The sequence below is a fragment of the Bos indicus x Bos taurus genome, chromosome 29 (genome assembly GCF_003369695.1).
Source record: "Bos indicus x Bos taurus breed Angus x Brahman F1 hybrid chromosome 29, Bos_hybrid_MaternalHap_v2.0, whole genome shotgun sequence".
NCBI lineage: Eukaryota > Metazoa > Chordata > Mammalia > Artiodactyla > Bovidae > Bos > Bos indicus x Bos taurus.
The window spans coordinates 38,917,172-38,935,496 of record NC_040104.1 but is presented as its reverse complement, the minus strand read 5'-3'; the positions used below and the strand labels follow the sequence as shown (position 1 = coordinate 38,935,496).

The window sequence follows — 18,325 nt, the reverse complement described above, 5'->3', positions numbered from 1 at the left end:
CAGCCAGGAAATGCTTCCTGACTCCGGTGTGTTTGCTCTTGTTCCAGCTATCGTCCAAGGCGACACCCTAGAAGATATCTATAACCAATGCAAGCTTGTTATTGAAGAGCAGTCTGGGCCTTTCATCTGGATTCCCTCAAAGGAGAAGTTATAAATTAGCTACTGCACCTCCAACAATGACAGAAGAGCATTTAGAAGAACAAAATATATATAATATACTACTTGGAGGCTTTTATGTTTTTGTTGCATTTATGTTTTTGCAGTCAATGTGAATTCTTATGAATGTACAACACAAACTGTGTGAAGCCATGAAGGAAAAGGAGGGGCCAAAGGGTGGGACAGAAAAGACTTCGCAGTACGCGGGGAAGGCTTTGGTTTGCTCAAAGTGCCAGGTGTAGGGACGAACCTCTGATGGGCTCCGTGCCCAAGAGATGGGCAGCCTCCTCACCCAGCAGATGTCCAGAGCTGACTTAGCTGCTGAGCTCCCCGTGTTTTTCGCTTTAAAGAAAAGTTGCCAGCACTTGAACTTCACCAACCTTCCCATTACCCACATCTATAATTGGTACACTTCAAATTTTAGGACTATGCACATCCTTTGATTTCTTTACAAGCAAAAGAAAGAATGGGGGAGGGGAAGGCAAGGAGTCCCTTTGGAGACAGCATAACATTCCTATCAGAGAGGGACGAGCGTGTAGTTTCTTTGCCTGGCATCTACAAAGATGAGCATTTCATAAAATTCACAAGTGTGTGGAGGACTGACCTCACTGGGAGGAGGGGATTCCACCTGGGGTTAGCTTTATGATTGTTTATTGTCTATTTTGCCGTTTATAAACTGAAAGAAGGCACTAAAGATGAGAATAATTTATACAATAAAAATATATTAAATGTATAGAAGCGAATTTCTATAGGTTAAAAAAAGTTTTGTGAAATATTTTGTAAAGATTAATTGAAAGACTAAGTGTATGCACTATCTGCAGATGATCCAACTCAAGAACAGAAAGTTGCACTCTCCCTTTTGTTGCCAGTGATCCATTAAGAGCATATGAGTTCCTTCTAAAGCCTGACAAAGACTTCTCCCTCATTACCTCCCGCGATCCTCCTCCCACGTCAGAGATCCACTCTCATGGAGCACATCCCTTAATGAGTTGCCCTCGTGGATATTTTTGGAGGACATTTGGTTAATGCATTTTTTTCAAGCTGATGGCTTTCAAAGACAAATTCATACCAATGATGTAAAGGAAAGTTTTTGCTTTTTTCTTGTTAAATACCCTGGGCCTGCCATGCAAATAGCTGAATAATGTTGTTCCTAGTAACTTACATACAACTCTTAAAGGATCATTTAGTATTTTGGCTGTCATGAATAATTAGGACTCTTCTGTCTGTTTTATAAGTAAACTGAGGGCTTTTGTAAGAGCCAGAGAAGGTGCAGAGCCGTGGAGAGATCTGTCCTAAGATGCAATATTTCTTTGAGGAAGAGAGAGAGAAGGGGAGGATCTGACAGGAGCGGGTGAGGGGTGCAGGCTTTTGTTTCTGTGTACAGGACAGAGAGAGAACCACCAGGAAAGACCATTAATGACTTCGAGCTCAACCAATTGAACTGCCTTTCTTGGGGGCTGCACCTGGACCAAGTTTATTTTTTAGCAATTATAACTATGATGATTAAAAAAAAGAAACTTCCCGAAGCCTATCTCCCACTTTAGAGCTGGTGACATCAGCATTGCTTGCACCCCAGGTGTTTAGAGAGAGACTTTCCAGTGATCTCTGTAACTACTCAACTCTGGGTCGTATGCATGCCCAGACTAAGCCCCGTCGCCTTATTTCTGGGGTACATCCAGACCTGGCAGGATTCTGCCACACTGTGCAGCAAACCAGCATGCCGGCTGGGATGGGAGAGCGAGAGGCAGAGCCATCAGCAGTGATGGGGCTTCTTCACAGGAAGAACATCAGAGCTCAGAATGAGGGTCTCTTTCCAAAAACAAGCATTTTTCATTTGACACTAAAACACCACAGTCTGCCTGGCTGCAGTCACCAAAACAGACACAAGAGATGCAAAGCCATGCGTCTACCTATAGTCTGGAGGCTGCCTTTACCAATGGAAGGGCTAGCAATCCATTTTCCCTCTGATGAGAGTTAAATTTCCCAAGACTTCTTTAGAGTGTTCAAAATGTCAAAAACGTAGCCATGTCTGCAATTCGCCAGTTTCAGGTCAAGGCCTACTTTCATCCATCTTTGCTCCCAGAAGTTTCCGCCACCAGAATGCCATTCCTGATCCCAGCTCTACTTTTAGGCCACCATGATAACTTCTTTGGTTTCTCAACTGAGCATGCAACCATTTATTTAGAGGACTGTCATTAATGAATAGATGTTTCCGCGGGTCGTGTGATGTGCTTTTCCATTTAATATTAAGTATTGCTGTGGCTGAGTACAATCAAATTGAACCACCAACCCTTGGTTTTGTAGTAATATAATTATTTTCCTAGTGTAGATGCTTCCAGATAAGAAATGGCATTTGCACTGATTTTTTTTTATGTAGATTTATATAAATATATGTAGACATATATATTTGCTTGAAGAATCACCAAGCCAATTGGTGAGAGGGTCTTTTCCTGTAGAATTTACACCTCCATTTGTTGTGTTGTCTTGCGCTTCCCAATGTTGAGGTCTCCACGGCTCCAACCCACGGGTGTATTTTGCCGCAGACCCGATGACTTAAGATGGAAATGGCGCGAAAGCTACCCAGATTACAACTGGTGCAAATGCACGCGGAGCCTGGGGCCAGACTGGTGCTAACACCGCAAACTTTGTCGAGAGCTCTCTCCAATCTGAAAGCTTGCTGGGGGCGCAATGTCACCTTCACACGCTGGGCCCTTTCGGAAAAGTGCCAGATCGTGTCACTGGTGCTATTTTTCATGCTCTGGTACAATGTGTAGCACCACGGGGGTCTCAGCTTTACCAAAATCAAAAATCCCACTCGTCAGCTAATTGCAGGGGCATTTGTTTCCGGCTCTCCTCCCACGGGATCTGTGGGCCATTTCTTTGCAGGCCTTTCCTCCCAGCCCTATGCTCTTGGGTTGGCTCTGTTGGGTGCGCCCATCTTTCCGGAGCTGCACTCAGGTGCCTGTGAGCTGTCTTGAATCCCACTGCCAGCCCTTCAGGACTCCGAGCCAGGGGAAGAGCTCCCCACTCCTATGGCTCTGGCCTCTGTTCTTTTCATCTCATTCTTTCCCTTTGCTCTTCTCCTCCTGGTTCTAGCTCGTTCCATCTCTTTCATGTACCTCTCCCTTCATCCTTCCTATCTCCTCCGAGTCGTTGGCTGTCTCCCTCATCCCTTCCTTACTCCCTGCCCTCTGTTCCCTCATCTCTTTGTCCGTCTCTCCCACCATCTCAGACACTCCCTTACCTCTTCCTCTGTCTCCACCGTTTCTGTACTTTCTCTTCTCACGTCTCTGGCCACCTCCTCTCCCATAACCCGCTTCTTAATTTTTCTGTCCTTTAAGGGCTCCTGGCTGATTCAGACAGCAAGTCCACACGCTGGACTCATGACACAGATTCTTTGGGTCACCATTTTCACCCAGGCAGCCCAGAAAGCTAAGCTGAGCGTGCATGAGGTCCCGGCTGGAGCCAGCTCCAGCAGGCCTCCCCGAGCCAGCCTGCACCGCTGCCCAGGCAGTGACGATGCACGTGCCCTGGGCCCTGCCGGCACCTGGGTCCCTTTCTGCCTGAAGCCTGGTCCACAAGGAGCCCACTCCCAGCACCACCCCACGGTTCCAAGGACACTTCCTTTCGCTAAAGGCAGACTCCAGCCCCAACAGTTGTTCTGACAGCAAACCTCTTTCTTCTCGTGGAAGCCATGCCATCACCTTGGTTTGGAGAGAGAGAGATTTTTTTTCCCCCATTCATAAGCTTTCTTTTTCCTCTTTTCATCTGAAGCTCCCTCTGCTTTTCAGCTGGTGATTGCTCTGGTGAGATTGAATGGACTTGCTGGTGAAATTACATCTTTTTTTTTTCCTGTCTTGGTCCTGCCTAAATTCCTACAAAAATATTTAAGTCAGAGACTCAGGCTAGTTCCTAAGTTTATCATAGTAATTTGTCACTCCTACAGGAACAAAAGGGGACATTTCCCTTAGAGCATGTGGAGTCTCTCCTGTGACAATTGATTTGAAAGAGGACTCCCTCCAGAATTCTGTGGATATACATTTTACTTCTGTGTATGTATGGCATATGTGGTTTGTATATCATGTATACACTTACCACATTGGGTACGCGTGACTGTGGATGGAAACCTACACACACACTTTAGTCTGTAAATATCCTTCCTCACTGAAAACTGTGCTTTGGAAATCATTTTTTGTACAGCTGTGCAGTTTCTTGTAGCAGCTGAGGACAAGCTTAAGACAGGTTGAATGGTTTAGACAAAGATCATCTAAAAGACAGAAGACAGAATCTCCCTAGCAACTCACGAGGACAGACAACCAAATGGCAAGGCACTCCCCATGAGATGGCGAACTTTTCTCCTTTTTGAATCTGTGTTTCCTAAACGCGTCTTAACTTCCGAGTGCACCAGGCTGTATGCGTGAGATCCTTTCAGTATGCCAAGTTTTGTAACAGTTTTCTCTGACTGGATGCTTCTCCATTGTGCAGGATGGGAGGGGAGGGGGAAGACTCCTTGCCTGGGCTGGAGTTTACAGAGACACTGCACAGCTTACACTCCTGTTAAGTGTAAATATTCGACACTTCCATTCCATTTGTGTAAAAAATAAAGCACACACGATTATAAAATCAAGATGTATATTTCATACTCACTGCGTCTTTGCATATTTATTGCGTTGCCAGTTGCCAGCGGTGGCCCCGTTGTAAAAAAATGCTTGATAGAGTGTTTATAAACATGTCATGGTTTTATTATAAGATATAAATATTAAAACATTTTATACTTTATAGCAAATTATTTTCTCTCAAAGCATAATTTGTCTTCTTTCACAAAGAGTAGAATCATTGATTTCTATTTTTATCAGACTTGTCTGATTTTAGAGATAAAGTGTAGTTAGACTACATTTGCTCTGAAAAATACTGGCATTGCCAGGAGGAGCTGAAAGTGGTGCTCCAAAGTATTTTTGAATATTTGATTACCATCTTGCTTGCTCTTAATCAAGATTTTGCCAAGGGTGAACAATAGTATTAAATGATAGGTTTGTTAAAGACCCTCATGTCTACATGAAAAAACTTAATTCTCCAGTTTCAAAACTGTGAGATTCCAGAAGATACTAAGAATAGGGAAAAACAGTTTTTTCTTATCTGATCCTACTGATGCAAAGAAAGGCATAAATTGGAAAAGAGGTGTCATTTTCCATGCATACTGAGGTCAAAACACATACCAGCTCCAAAGAGCTTAGCACACAAAAGCGTCAGGTTTGAAAATCTGAATCTGCCAGATAATTCTTCCCTCCAGATTAAATGTATTCCTTTACATAAAGGCATTTGGACAGTGCAGGTCTCTTAGTTGGGGAACCAAAACAAATTTCTCCCGTGAAAGGGTGAAATTTCACCCTCCAAGTGATCCCTCTGAGTACGTTTTGCTTCATGATAAACTATCACGTAGTTGGATCAGCCACTGGGGAAGCCAGGCGTGTTGGTCATCCCATCCTGGCCGCACTGTGAGCCTGCAGGAGTCTCCGCCGGCTGCCCTGTGTCTGTCCATGGTGCTTGGTGGCGGTGAGCTGTCTCTGTCCACAGTGCTTGGTGGCAGTGAGCTGAGCCCATCCGAGGCTGCAGAAGAAGACACTGGCTGAGGCTGCAAGCCCAGTGCAGACTTCACACTCCCACAGTTATTCCATTTTTAACATCTGCAGTCTCATCAGGTTTAATAATGGTAATACAACACAAAAGCCAGATTCACTCAATAATGGGTGTCTTTATTGGGAGGGTGGCGAGGGAAGCTTGAAGAGCTTTTGACTTTTGGGGTCCTGTTTCATTTCTTCGTAAATATTTTTAAGACATGACCATTCTGGAAGTCTGTAAAGTTAGACATGGACTGCACATCTTTGCACCTAAGACGACCTAGCTCTGCATCCATGGGCTTTGTAGATACTCTGAGACTAAACATTCTTGACAGAATTTTAAAGCCTCAGTGGGGCACAAAGGTAAGGAACATTTGCAGAGGGGCCACCAGCTCTCTCAGCACAAAGCAGACACAGAGACTTTGAAGCTGTCAGGGGACGATGTCATCTATGGGCCGGGACTGCTGGGTCTCAAAACACTAGGTGTGGTCCTCTGTGACTAACCTTTCCCTTAGGGACTCAGAAGGCACTACTGCTCCCATGAAATTGATCCTTCTCCCCCTTCTAATGTTACAGCCATTGTCAAGCCCAGAACTTGTCCCTAATGCCCCTTAGCACAGCTGGGACAAAGCTGGAATATGTGGGCAAACTTTGCTGAAGGCTGTATATAAACCTCTGAGCCACCAGAGAAGCAGACTGTATATAACAAACGGGAAATAACAGATGAGCTGATTTATGGGATAGGCTTAGTGCCCAGCACCTGGCCAGCTGCCAAGTGACACAGGGCCATCTTCCCCACCTCCCGGGGGTCCTTTAGAGCTGGACCTGAGGCCAACACGTGCACTCTGTTGCAGCACACTTGAGAGACATAGAATCCACGCCTGAGCCTGACTCAGCACTGCTTCCCCCAACGTCAGCTACAGTAAAAACTCCTGCTGCCTCCATCCCTTTTGCTCCCATGTGCCAGCATACAAATGGGATTGAGTCACAGTGGTTAACTTTGATTCCTCTTTCATTGTAAAATTGCCTTAGATGCAGATTCCGATGCAGCAGGTATGGGGAGGAGCTGAGTGCCCACATTTCTAATTGGTTCCCAAGTGACGCTGACACTGGAGTCGTGCATTGTCGGGAGCCACGTTAGGCATTACTAACAAAATGGAGGCACAGCCCCAGCCCCTTCTCCTCATTCCGCACGCACGGCCCCGGGATGAAGGAGTTAGGCCATGTAATTCTGACTTGTCTTTTTCTCTCCTCGGCTGAGTTGACTGAAAAAGAATATTAAGGTGCTTATTGTTCTTGAGAGGAGCAAGAGAAGGCACAAAGCCTTCTGCAGCTGTGCTCAGAGAATAATTCATAAAGTTAATCATTGACATTTGTTTAAGGACTTTTACAGAAGAGTGTTCCAGGATGAGCACAGAGGCCACAGCTTGAGGCCATGGGAGGGATTACTATCTGAAGCCTATTTGTGAGGAAAATGTTTATGGCAAAGAAGTTTACTGAATTTAGGGCTTAAAAATAATTAAAATAGTTAGAAGTTAAAGATTTAAGGAATGTTGTAAAGTTAGCATATTTTACCATAGCTTATAGAAGTTAGGAATTTTAGAGACACTATAGCTAGAAGCCTTTTTAAGAGATAGTGAGCTCAGGATGTTAGGGGCAAACAGGATTTAGGAAGATAAGTAGTAAACTGAGGAATGTAGCATGAGCTATAATGTAATAACAAGTTAACTATAGGACACATTAGAAGAGGTAAATAATAGATGATAAGGCTGATTTCGAGAGAATCACTGAAGCAGGAACTCTGTTTGAAGAGCAACAATGATTTATGGAGATAATAAATCTGGGAGAGGGGAACTGAAAACGTCAAACCTCTGACCTAATGTTTTTGTAAAAGTATAAAAGAGAATCTTAAACTTGAAATAAAGAGGCAGTCCAAAAAACTGAGAGGCTGTCTCATCCGCCAACACTGTCCATCTCTTCAGGTTGAATCCCTGGCTGCTGGAGCTGGACTCTGGGACTGCATGCGTGCGTGCTAAGTCACTTCGGTCATGTCCAGCTCTTTGCAACCCTATGGACTGTAGCCCGCCAGGCGCCTCTGTCCCTGGTGTTTCCCAGGCAAGAATACCAGAATGGGTTGCCATGCCCTCCTTCAGGGGATCTTCCTGAACCAGGGATCCGAACCCACATCTCTTACATCTTCTGCTTTGGCAGTCAGGTTCTTTACCACTCGCTCCACCTGGGAAGCCTGATGCTGGAATCACTAGGCTCTAATCCAGTCTGATTTTTCACACAGCTACTGACCACCCACCAGTGGGTCATTACCCAGCATTTCTTTTTTATGAAATAGAAACTAGAGTGCCTCATGCATAGTGAGGATGAATATCATTTCATGTTGTATGAGGTACAGAATGCATTTCTTACTGTCTGTCATAGTCACAGTCAGAAACAGTGCCCTGACCTGCACTCAGCCAGCTCCCAGAGACTCCTCTCCTCCTGAAGATGGGGGTTGGAGAACTCCAAACTATTAAGTCCTTCTCTCTGCCGCCTCTCAGCTTCTACTCACTAGGCCTAGTTGCAGAGTCACACAAACCAAAGCATAGACCCTCTTCACCCAACTGAGATGGCGAGTGAAATTAAAAGCATCCACCTGAACCTACTAAATAAAGACCACTAAGGCCCTAAATCCGGCTGACTCGGGGAGATCCCCTGGAAGAGGAAATGGCAACCTGCTCTGGTATACTTGCTTGGGAAATCCCACGGACAGAAGAGCCTAGCAGGCTATAGTCCATGAGGTCACAAAGAGTCAGACACAACTGAGTGAGCACGCACGCAGTAGAGGTGTGGTATTAGAGCTCCTTGAAAAGAACAGATGATTTCTATTCAACAAAAATATAAAGCTAACAAGCTGGGACTTACCTGGTGGTCCAGTGGCTAAAAATCCAACTGCCAATGCAGGGGATGTGGGTTCCATCCCACACGATCTTGGACGTGGGTCTGGGAAGATCCCACTTGCCTAGGGGTAACAAAGCCCGTGAGTCACAACTACCGAGCTGGAGCTCCAGAGCCCTCAAGCTGCCACCAGCGAGCCCATGCACCACAGCTACTGAAACCCCAAGCACTCCAGAGCCTGTGCACGGCAACAAGGATCCAGCGTGGCCAAAAATAAATACATTCATTCATTTAAAAAAAAAAAAACTAACAAGTTGAGAGATTGAACCTGATGGGGTTCAGGGCACACTGCCCCAAGATGCACCACTCTGCACACAGATTATTTCCAGCTGAAAATAAGCAAGCCCTAGAAGACTCAAGAAGAACCTTTAAACTTTCCCCTAACTGCCTAAAAGGTATTTAAGTTAGATAATTTAAGAGAGGCCTGTTCCAGGAAGAAGCTATCACCATAAATAACTCATGAAGTAGGTGTGACAGAGAGGAACCCAGCAAGGGCTTTTGATCAAAGTCCTCTCTGTGGTCACTGTCTCTAGATGACCTAACAAACATGTATTTACCAAACACTAACTCTTCCCATCTTGCTGTGAATTACCTTATTTCCCTTCAAAGTCCCAGACCCCTACATCCTTCCCCTTAGTCCAAAATGACATATATGCCTCATCTTGCCTTACTTGCAGGATAAGGGCAGATTCAAACAGCTACTAATCAGAGAAATAGGGAATGCAGAACCAGTAAAAAGCCAACCAATGCAGAAACCAACCCATAAACCACAGTGCAGTGATTAAAGATAGATAACAATACCTTGAGCTTTTCTGCAAGAACAAAGACCCCCCAACCAGGTGGAAGATGGTAACTTCAGGCTGAACACAAGAATCCTAGACCCCCACCCTGCTACCTCACCACCAACCAATCAGAAGAAAGTCACTCACCCTGCAGCCACACCCCACATTTTGCTTATAAAAATTTCTCCCTGAAAACCTTCGGAGGGTTTGGCTCCTTCTTTGAGCAGGAACCACACATTCTCCTGAAAACTTTCTCTGCTCCAGACACCAGCATTTCAATTTGTTTGGCGTCACTGCAGCACTGAATCTCTCTTACGATGTTTCAGGAGGGGGCACCCCTTCCAGGGCTCAAAAGTGGGCTCCTGTCTAACACTCAGAAGTGAATTGTCCAAGGAGACATGTGTGCTGACAAGGCAACAGACTTTATCAGGAAGGGGCGCCCGGGTGGAGAGCAGGAGGGTCAGGGAACCCAGGAGGACTGCTCTGCCACGGGACTCGCAGTCTTGGGTTTTATGGTGATGGGGTTCGTTCCTAGCTTTTCTCCAGTCAGTCATTCTGATTCAGGGTCCTTCCTGGTGGCGCATGCATGGCATGCACATTCCTCAGCCAAGATGGATTCCAGAGAGAAGGACTCTGGGAAGTTGGTAAGACATATGGACTGGTGTCTACTTTCTCCTTCTGATCTTTCCTGAATTCCTCCAGATAGTAGAAGCTTGTTAGGCTCATGTTGTTAACCAGGACCTCCTGTTGTAAGATAACTCATGCAAGTGGTTACTATCGGGCCTGGGCAGGGCGGGCAGTTTCAGTTAGTGGTTCCCCTAACAATGATGTTCAGTGCAGTTCAGTCGCTCAGTCGGATGTGGCCAAGTATTAATATCACCCTGTAATATCAGCAAATCCTACTGATAGAATTTTGAGAGTCTGTTTTCACATTGGTCCTCATACCCTGCGAAAGAGACAAGGTCATTTGCTTCCCCATCTTAGAGGTGAATGGATCAGGACTGTAGGAAGCAGAGACTCCCCCCAAGGTCACATGGCCGGTGGCAGGGCGGGATCACAAGCTCAGGTGTCCCTCGTTCAGCGTCCTTTACTGCTGCAGCAGACAGGCTTCATGAATGTTAACTAAGGATCTGCTTTGGAGCAGTGACTACCAAGAAAGGGCCAGAAGGTTGGCCTGATGGACCAGCAGACAAGCCATCTGCCTCTGCCTGGGTCACCTGCCCCTGTTAGGAATGAGTCACTGTCAAAAGGCAAAGATATTTCAGGAAAGGACTTCTCAACAAGCAAGAACGCAGGAATTAGCTTCCCAAAGGACATGACCACAGTGGAGGACCAAGAGCAAGGAAAGGAAGGCTTTTAAAAGTAGATGGACTGTTCTCAAAGTGGAGCTACAGAGTGCTGGATTCAGCCCTAAGTGGCAAAGGGGAGGAGGAGAGAGAGAGAATTCAGGTGTATCATCCACCATCTGATGGATAAACAGCCTTGGAGAATTAAAGGCACATCAAGGTTAACACAGGCTTCCCCAGTGCCTCAGTGGTAAAGACTCTACCTGTAATGCAGGAGACCCGGGTTCGATCCCTAGGTTGGGAAGATCCCCTGGAGGAGGGCTTGGCAACCCACTCCAGTACTCTTGCCTAGAGAATCGCCATGGGCAAAGGAGCCTGGCGGGCTGCAGTCCATGGGGTCGCACACAACTGAGACAACTCAGCTGCAGCCCCAGCGAGCTTATCACATGAGAAAGACAAAAAATATTCCAGTTCATCAGGAATATTTCTTTTCACTCTGCCACATGTTGCAATGCCATTTTAAAATATATTCTATTTTAGACTAGTTTTAGATTTACAGGAAAACTACCCTCTAGCCAATTCCCGCTATGAACTACGGTGCGGTCAGGCCACTCAGGAGTGTTTTTCCCCTGCATTCTGCATCACCTGCTCCACCAATGCCTGTTTCACCTGTAGCCTATGCACCTGACTGGTACCAAAGGTGTGGTGAGGGGCATGCCGTCTGCTAGTTTCCCTGGTAACTAATGAGCCCACCTATAACTGGCAACCTCCCCTCCCTCACTCCCAGGAGCGAAGCCCAAGGCCAGGTCCTGCCCACTGGCTGCTGCACACAGTAGGGTGTCGCTCCAGGACCTTCCCCCAGACTGGTAAGCACCCCACACTTTAACTCCTGATGTCCCTGAGGCTGACTCTGCACTCTCCTCCATCTTGAAGCCGGGTGCAGCTCACAAGTACTTGTCACAGTTCATGAACCCATATTGATATGTTACTAACTAGATAACGCTTCACTCAAATTGCCTTCATCTTTACCTTTTTCTCTTCCTGAATTCCATCCGGGACACTCTGTTAACATTTCATTAACTCTGTGACAGTTTCTCAGCCTTTCCTTGGCTTAGATGACCTTGGTAGTTTGGAGAAATACTGATCAAGTGTTTTCTAGAATGCCCCTCACTTGGGATTTGTCTGATGTTTTCTCCTGATTAGACTGGGATCTTGAGTTTTTGGAAGGATGCTCATAGAGCTAAAGTGCCATTCTCATCGCACCTTATCAAGGGTGCATGACTTAATCACCGATGTTGATGTTGATCATGTCCACCTGGCTGAGGTAGGCTTTTTTTAGTTTTTCCATTGTGAAGTTACGTTTATCCCCCTTGTTTTTTGGAAGCAAGTCATTGGGCATAGCCTGCTCTTAATTAGAAGATCATTATGCCTCAAGTCCTAAAGGGCAAAGTAACATAGGAGATTTGTCGATTCTCCCACTTATTTGCTCAATAATTTGTTTTATATCAGCAAGAACTTGTGTATATTCTATGTTGTCAATTATAAGGCAATATTAGTTTGTCTTGTTACTCAAATTGTTTCAGTTTTGGCCACTGGAGCTCTTCATTTGGCTCCTGTGTTCCTTTGACATTCCCACAGTGCTGTGGATTTTTTCTTTTTTTAAGCACTTCTTTACATTTTGCCTCTAGGAGAAGTTCAGGCTTATTTTGTAGATTTCCTGACTGAATCCTAGAATGAACCGTTTCTCCAAGTCATCTTGATTCCTTCCCTGGAGAATGGTATTAGCAACTGAGATCTGGGGATTTGCCTGGTGGCGCGATGGTTAGGAATCCGCCTGCCACTGCAGGGCACACGGGAAGACCCCACGTGCTGCCCAGCAGCTCAACCTGTGCACCACTGCTGAGCGCATGCTCGGAAACGGAAGCAGCCCCGCTTGCGGCAACTAGAGGAAGCCTGAGGGCAGCGACGAAGACCCAGCAGAGCCAAAAATAAATAAATAAAAACCTTAAAAAAAAAAAACAAACTGAGAACTGGCCTGGAGGTGTTGCTGGCTCCTAGTAAGTTCTCGAGAGTGGCTGTGGGTGAAACGATAAGGGAGCTGGTGGAGCTCTCGCTCTTGCTGGTGATTTCCAGGCCTAACCTGGTGATCCTGGGAGCTGAAGGTGAGAGAAGCGCAGAGCACTGGGTGAGAGGAAGCCTCAGGGGGTCTTGGCGGCGTCTCCAGGGTCTGCCGAAGATCCCAGGCTGCTGCATGCGCCCTGGAAAGGGGAGAAAGTGCTTTGAGCTGTAGTGCCGGCTTTGTAGGTGTTTAAAAAGCGGAGACGTTACTTTGCCAACAAAGGTCCGTCTAGTCAAAGCTGTGGTTTTTCCGGTGGTCATGTATGGATGTGAAAGTTGGGCCATAAAGAAAGCTGAGCACCGAAAATGGATGCTTTTGAACTGTGGTGTTGGAGAAGACTCTTAAGAGTCCCTTGGACTGCAAGGAGGTCCAGTCAGTCCATCCTAAAGGAGATCAGTCCTGTGAAGGACTGATGCTGAAGCTGAAACTCCAATACTTTGGCCATCTGAGTTGAAGAACTGACTCATTTGAAAAGACCCTGATGCTGGGAGGGATTGGGGGCAGGAGGAGAAGAAGGACGACAGAGGATGAGATGGTTGGATGGCATCACTGACTCAATGGACATGAGTTTGAATAAACTCCAGGAGTTGGTGATGGACAGGGAGGCCTGGCCTGCTATAGTCCATGGGGTTGCAAAGAGCAACTGAACTGACTGACTGACCGGCTTTGTGTCTGAGGCAGCATTGGGTGTAGGGTGGGGAGGGAGACGGGAGGAGCGGATACGTGGGGCAGGGGTCCGAGAGAAGGTCCCTCTGTCGGACCTCGAGTTTGGACCTAAACTGAGAGGTGCTCATAGCCTCCGGGGAATGTTGTTACCAAATAACGTTCGTGCATCTGATGAAAAGAGAAGCCAAACAAACCAAAATGTCAGAGTTTGAAGCTGAGAAAGTTTTGTCACAGGACTGAGCAAGGACAACCAGTGGCTCCCGCTCAAAAACCCCAAACTCCCCAGTGGTTTTGGGGGGAAGGTTTTTATAGGAAAAATCTAGGGTGAGGATTACAAGGGGTGTGACTTTCCTCTGCCTGCTGGCTATTCTCACCTGGCCCCTTCCTGGTCTTCATCCCACATGAACTGGTTCTGAATATGGGGCGGAGGTGGGGAAGGGAGAAAGGTCTGGATTTCTGATTTTAGTAATTCAGTGGTTGCCTGTCGCTGCATGCGTGCATGCTAAGTCACTTCAGTCGTGTCCTACTCTTTGAGACCCCGTGGACTGTTGCCTGCCAGGCTCCTCTGTCCATGGGATTCTCCAGGCAAGAATACTCGAGTGGGTTGCCATTTCCTTCACCAGGGGATCTTCCCAACCCAGGGACTGAACCTGCAGCTCCTGCTTTGAAGGAGATTCTTCATCGTTGGAAGCACCAGGGAAGCCCAATGCGAGTACACATTTTGCTCTTGAGTTTATAAATATGCATATACTGAGTGGGAAAAAAAGAAACTGAAATTAAGGATTAGATGCTTTTATGGCTACTGAGGTACCATTCCCCAGGCTGCCAGAGCAAGGGCACAAATACATATACGGTAACTTGTATTATATGCACACCAAAGAAATGCAAAAAAGCAAAACGGCTGTCTGAGGAGGCCTTACAAATAGCTGTGAAAAGAAGAGAAGCGAAAAGCAAAGGAGAAAAGGAAAGATATAAGCATCTGAATGCAGAGTTCCAAAGAATACCAAGGAGAGATAAGAAAGCCTTCCTCAGCGATCAATGGAGAAAGCAGTGGCACCCCACTCCAGTACTCTTGCCTGGAAAATCCCATGGACAGAGGAGCCTGGTAGGCTGCAGTCCATGGGGTCGATAGGAGTTGGACACGACTGAGCGGCTTCACTTTCACTTTTCACTTTCATACATTGGAGAAGGAAATGGCAACCCACTCCAGTGTTCTTGCCTGGAGAATCCCAGGGACAGGGGATCCTGCTGCGCTGCCGTCTCTGGGGTCGCACAGAGTTGGACACAACTGAAGCAACTTAGCAGTAGCAGCAGCGATTAATGCAAAGAAATAGAGGAAAACAACAGAATGGGAAAAACTAGAGATCTCTTCAAGAAAATTAGAGATACCAAGGGAACATTTCATGCAAAGATGGGTTCGATAAAGGACAGAAATGGTATGGACCTAATAGAAGCAGAACATATCAAGAAGAGGTGGCAAGAATACACAGGAGAACTGTACAAAAAAGACTTCATGACCCAGATAATCATGATGGTGTGATCACTCACCTAGAGCCAGACATCCTGGAATGTGAAGTCAAGTGGGCCTTAGAAAGCATCACTACGAACAAAGCTAGTGGAGGTGATGGAATTCCAGTTGAGCTATTTCAAATCCTAAAAGATGCTCTAAAGGGGCTGCACTCAATATGCCAGCAAATTTGGAAAACTCAGCAGTGGCTACAGGACTGGAAAAGGTCAGTTTTCATTCCAATCCCAAAGAAAGGCAATGCCAAAGAATGCTCAAACTACCGCACAATTGCACTCATCTCACATGCTAGTAAAGTAATGCTCAAAATTCTCCAAGCCAGGCTTCAGCAATGTGTGAACCATGAACTTCCTGATGTTCAAGCTGGTTTTAGAAAAGGCAAAGGAACCAGAGATCAAATTGCCAACATCCGCTGGATCATCAGAAAAGCAAGAGAGTTCCTGAAAAACATCTGTTTCTGCTTTATTGACTATGCCAAAGCCTTTGACTGTGTGGATCACAATAAACTGTGGAAAATTCTGAAAGAGATGGGAATAGCAGACCACCTGACCTGCCTCTTGAGAAACCTATATTCAGGTCAGGAAGCAACAGTTAGAACTGGACATGGAACAACAAACTTGTTCCAAATAGGAAAAGGAGTACGTCGAGGCTGTATATTGTCACCCTGCTTATTTAACTTCTATGCAGAGTACATCATGAGAAATGCTGGGCTGGAAGAAGCACAAGCTGGAATCAAGATTTCCAGGAGAAATATCAATAACCTCCGATATGCAGATAACACACCCTTATGGCAGAAAGTGAAGAGGAACTAAAAAGCCTCTTGATGGAAGTGAAAGAGGAGGGTAAAAAAGTTGGCTTAAAGCTCAACATTCAGAAAACGAAGATCATGGCATCCAGTCCCATCACTTCATGGCAAATAGATGGGGAAACAGTGTCAGACTTTATTTTGGGGGGCTCCAAAATCACTGCAGGTGGTGATTGCAGTCATGAAATTTAAAAGACACTTACTCCTTGGAAGGAAAGTTATGACCAACCTAGATAGCATATTCAAAAGTAGAGATACTACTTTGCCAACAAAGTTCCATCTAGTCAGGGCTGTGGTTTTTCCAGTGGTCATGTATGGATGTGAGAGTTGGACTGTGAAGAAAGCTGAGCACTGGAGAATTGATGCTTTTGAACTATGGTGTTGGAGAAGACTCTTGAGAGTCCCTTGGACTGCAAGGAGATCCTACCAGTCCATTCTAAAGGAGATCAGTCCTGGGTGTTCATTGGAAGGACTGATGCTAAAGGTGAAACTCCAATACTTTGGCCGCCTCATGCAAAGAGTTGACTCGTTGGAGAAGACTCTGATGCTGGGATGGATTGGGGGCAGGAGGAGAAGGGGACGACAGAGGATGAGATGGCTGGATGGCATCACTGACTGGATGGACATGAGTTTGAGTGAACTCTGGGAGTTGGTGTTGGACAGGGAGGCCTGGCATGCTGTGATTCATGGGGTCGCAAAGAGTCAAACACGACTGAGGGACTAAACTGAACTGAAAACATTTCTATATGTAATCATGTCTGTATTAAGCTAAACACGAGTTCGTACTGAGGGCTCCACTCTAATCCATCACCAAATGGATCACCCTAGCCTCCTCCCCTTGCTTGTCTGTATACTCCCACCTCAAGTGGGAAGCCCAATGCCAGTATCTTTATTTCATTCTAGCTGATTCATGGTGGGACACTCTGCTTGGGAGAAATCCTAAAGAACCTTCAAATCTTTCACATTTTTGCTTTTAATAGTCTCTTGATTGCCTCAGGCTCCTACTTGTTCCCAAACTTAATGATAAATGTCTTTGTTATAATTCTCCCAGGTTTTCACACGTCAAAAGACTGTAAAAGCAGTGAGTTATTGGTTGAAAGAGCAGCAAATCCAACCTCATATAAGAGAGAGAATTTTCACAGTCAGAAATGAGAGGCTTCAGATTTCTTCCTTCTTTGCTTCTCTATTACCATTTTTACTGTATTAATTCTGAGCCCTCCACCTGCTTCATATCCTAATCATGTTTCATTATGCCCAGCCAACTGCAGGGGTCTATTCAGTGATTTAGAATCGTCAGATCTCTCGCCCCTGCTTCCCACCGTCTCCGCAGATGGCCCCTGGGTTCCAGGGCATTCTGTGTCACTCATGGAATCGGGAGGGAGGATCAGCTTGTCCTCACCAAGCCTGACCTGCCTGCTCCCTCTCTCTGCCCGTGTGATGGTGCCATCTGTTTCTCTTTATACTCTGGATCAACTCCCTTTGGGGTAATTCTTGGAAAGGTCTTAGCAAAAAGGAAAGATTAAATTATTCACCGGCAAATTGTGAATTGTATATCACGTGGCTTATATCAGCTAGGGTTCTTTAGTTAAAAGTATAAAGGAAATATCTGAAAAATATTAATATAGACTTGCCTGCACATTACCTGATCTTTTCCAATGGTCAGCCAGCTTACTCACCTTTCTTGGCAGCAGGTGGGGAATAGGGTGGGCAAAGGGGAAATTGGATTCTTCAAAGAAGGAATGCAGAGAAAGATAATACAGGGTAGTCAACTGCTGACATTTTAAAGCAAGGCAATAGATTTGAAAGTCTAAATTTCCCTTGTTCCCATTTTAAAAATCAGCTTGATACAGAATTTTTCCCATGGTGTAAACAAGATAGCCATAAAACTACAGGCAGAAGAGACAGGATATAAAATAGAAGTAAAAGAGAAGCTCAGCCTTTATAATCCCAGGCTATTGAAGATGGGAGGGTGGGCCAGAGGCAGAGAGAAGAAATAGAACTGGCGAGGTAGACAGTCAAACTGTGCTCGTTCCTTTCCCTGGGCTGAAACCCGAACAGGTTGAAGAGAACAGTTAGGGCAAAGGAGTCCTGCATGCAGGCTCCATCGCCCAGTCATGTCTGACTCTTTGCAACCCCATGGACTGCAGCCTGCTCTGCAGCCCACCAGGCTCCTCTCTCTGTGGGACTTTCCAGGCAAGAATATTGGAGTGGGATTTTCCTCCTTTAGGAAACCTTCCCAACCCAGGGATCAAACCCGCATCTCCTGTGTCTCCTGGATTGACAGGCAGGTTCGCCTGGGAAGCCGCAGGGAGGTCCTATCCCGCTCCCTATGTGGAACGTTGAGATGAGGTCACCTGATGGGCCAGGTTCTCCAACAAATCCATAAGAATTTGGAGATTGGCCACGTGAAAGAAGCTCA

At 46.0% G+C, this 18,325-nt stretch overlaps 1 protein-coding gene across 16 annotated transcripts in view; it reads left to right on the top strand.

Moving 5' to 3' along the window:
* The window catches only part of DLG2 (discs large MAGUK scaffold protein 2), a 2,318,993-nt gene extending 2,314,195 nt beyond the window's left edge, over positions 1 to 4,798 (top strand). For 15 of the 16 annotated variants that reach the window (XM_027532391.1, XM_027532387.1, XM_027532386.1 and 12 more), the window contains one exon: positions 48 to 4,798. In XM_027532391.1, the coding sequence (XP_027388192.1) occupies positions 48 to 154 (107 nt within the window). In that variant the 3' untranslated portion in view covers positions 155 to 4,798. The remainder of the gene's footprint in view (positions 1 to 47) is intronic. The other variant, XM_027532400.1, reaches the window with a different exon arrangement.
* The last annotated feature ends 13,527 nt before the right edge of the window (positions 4,799 to 18,325 follow it).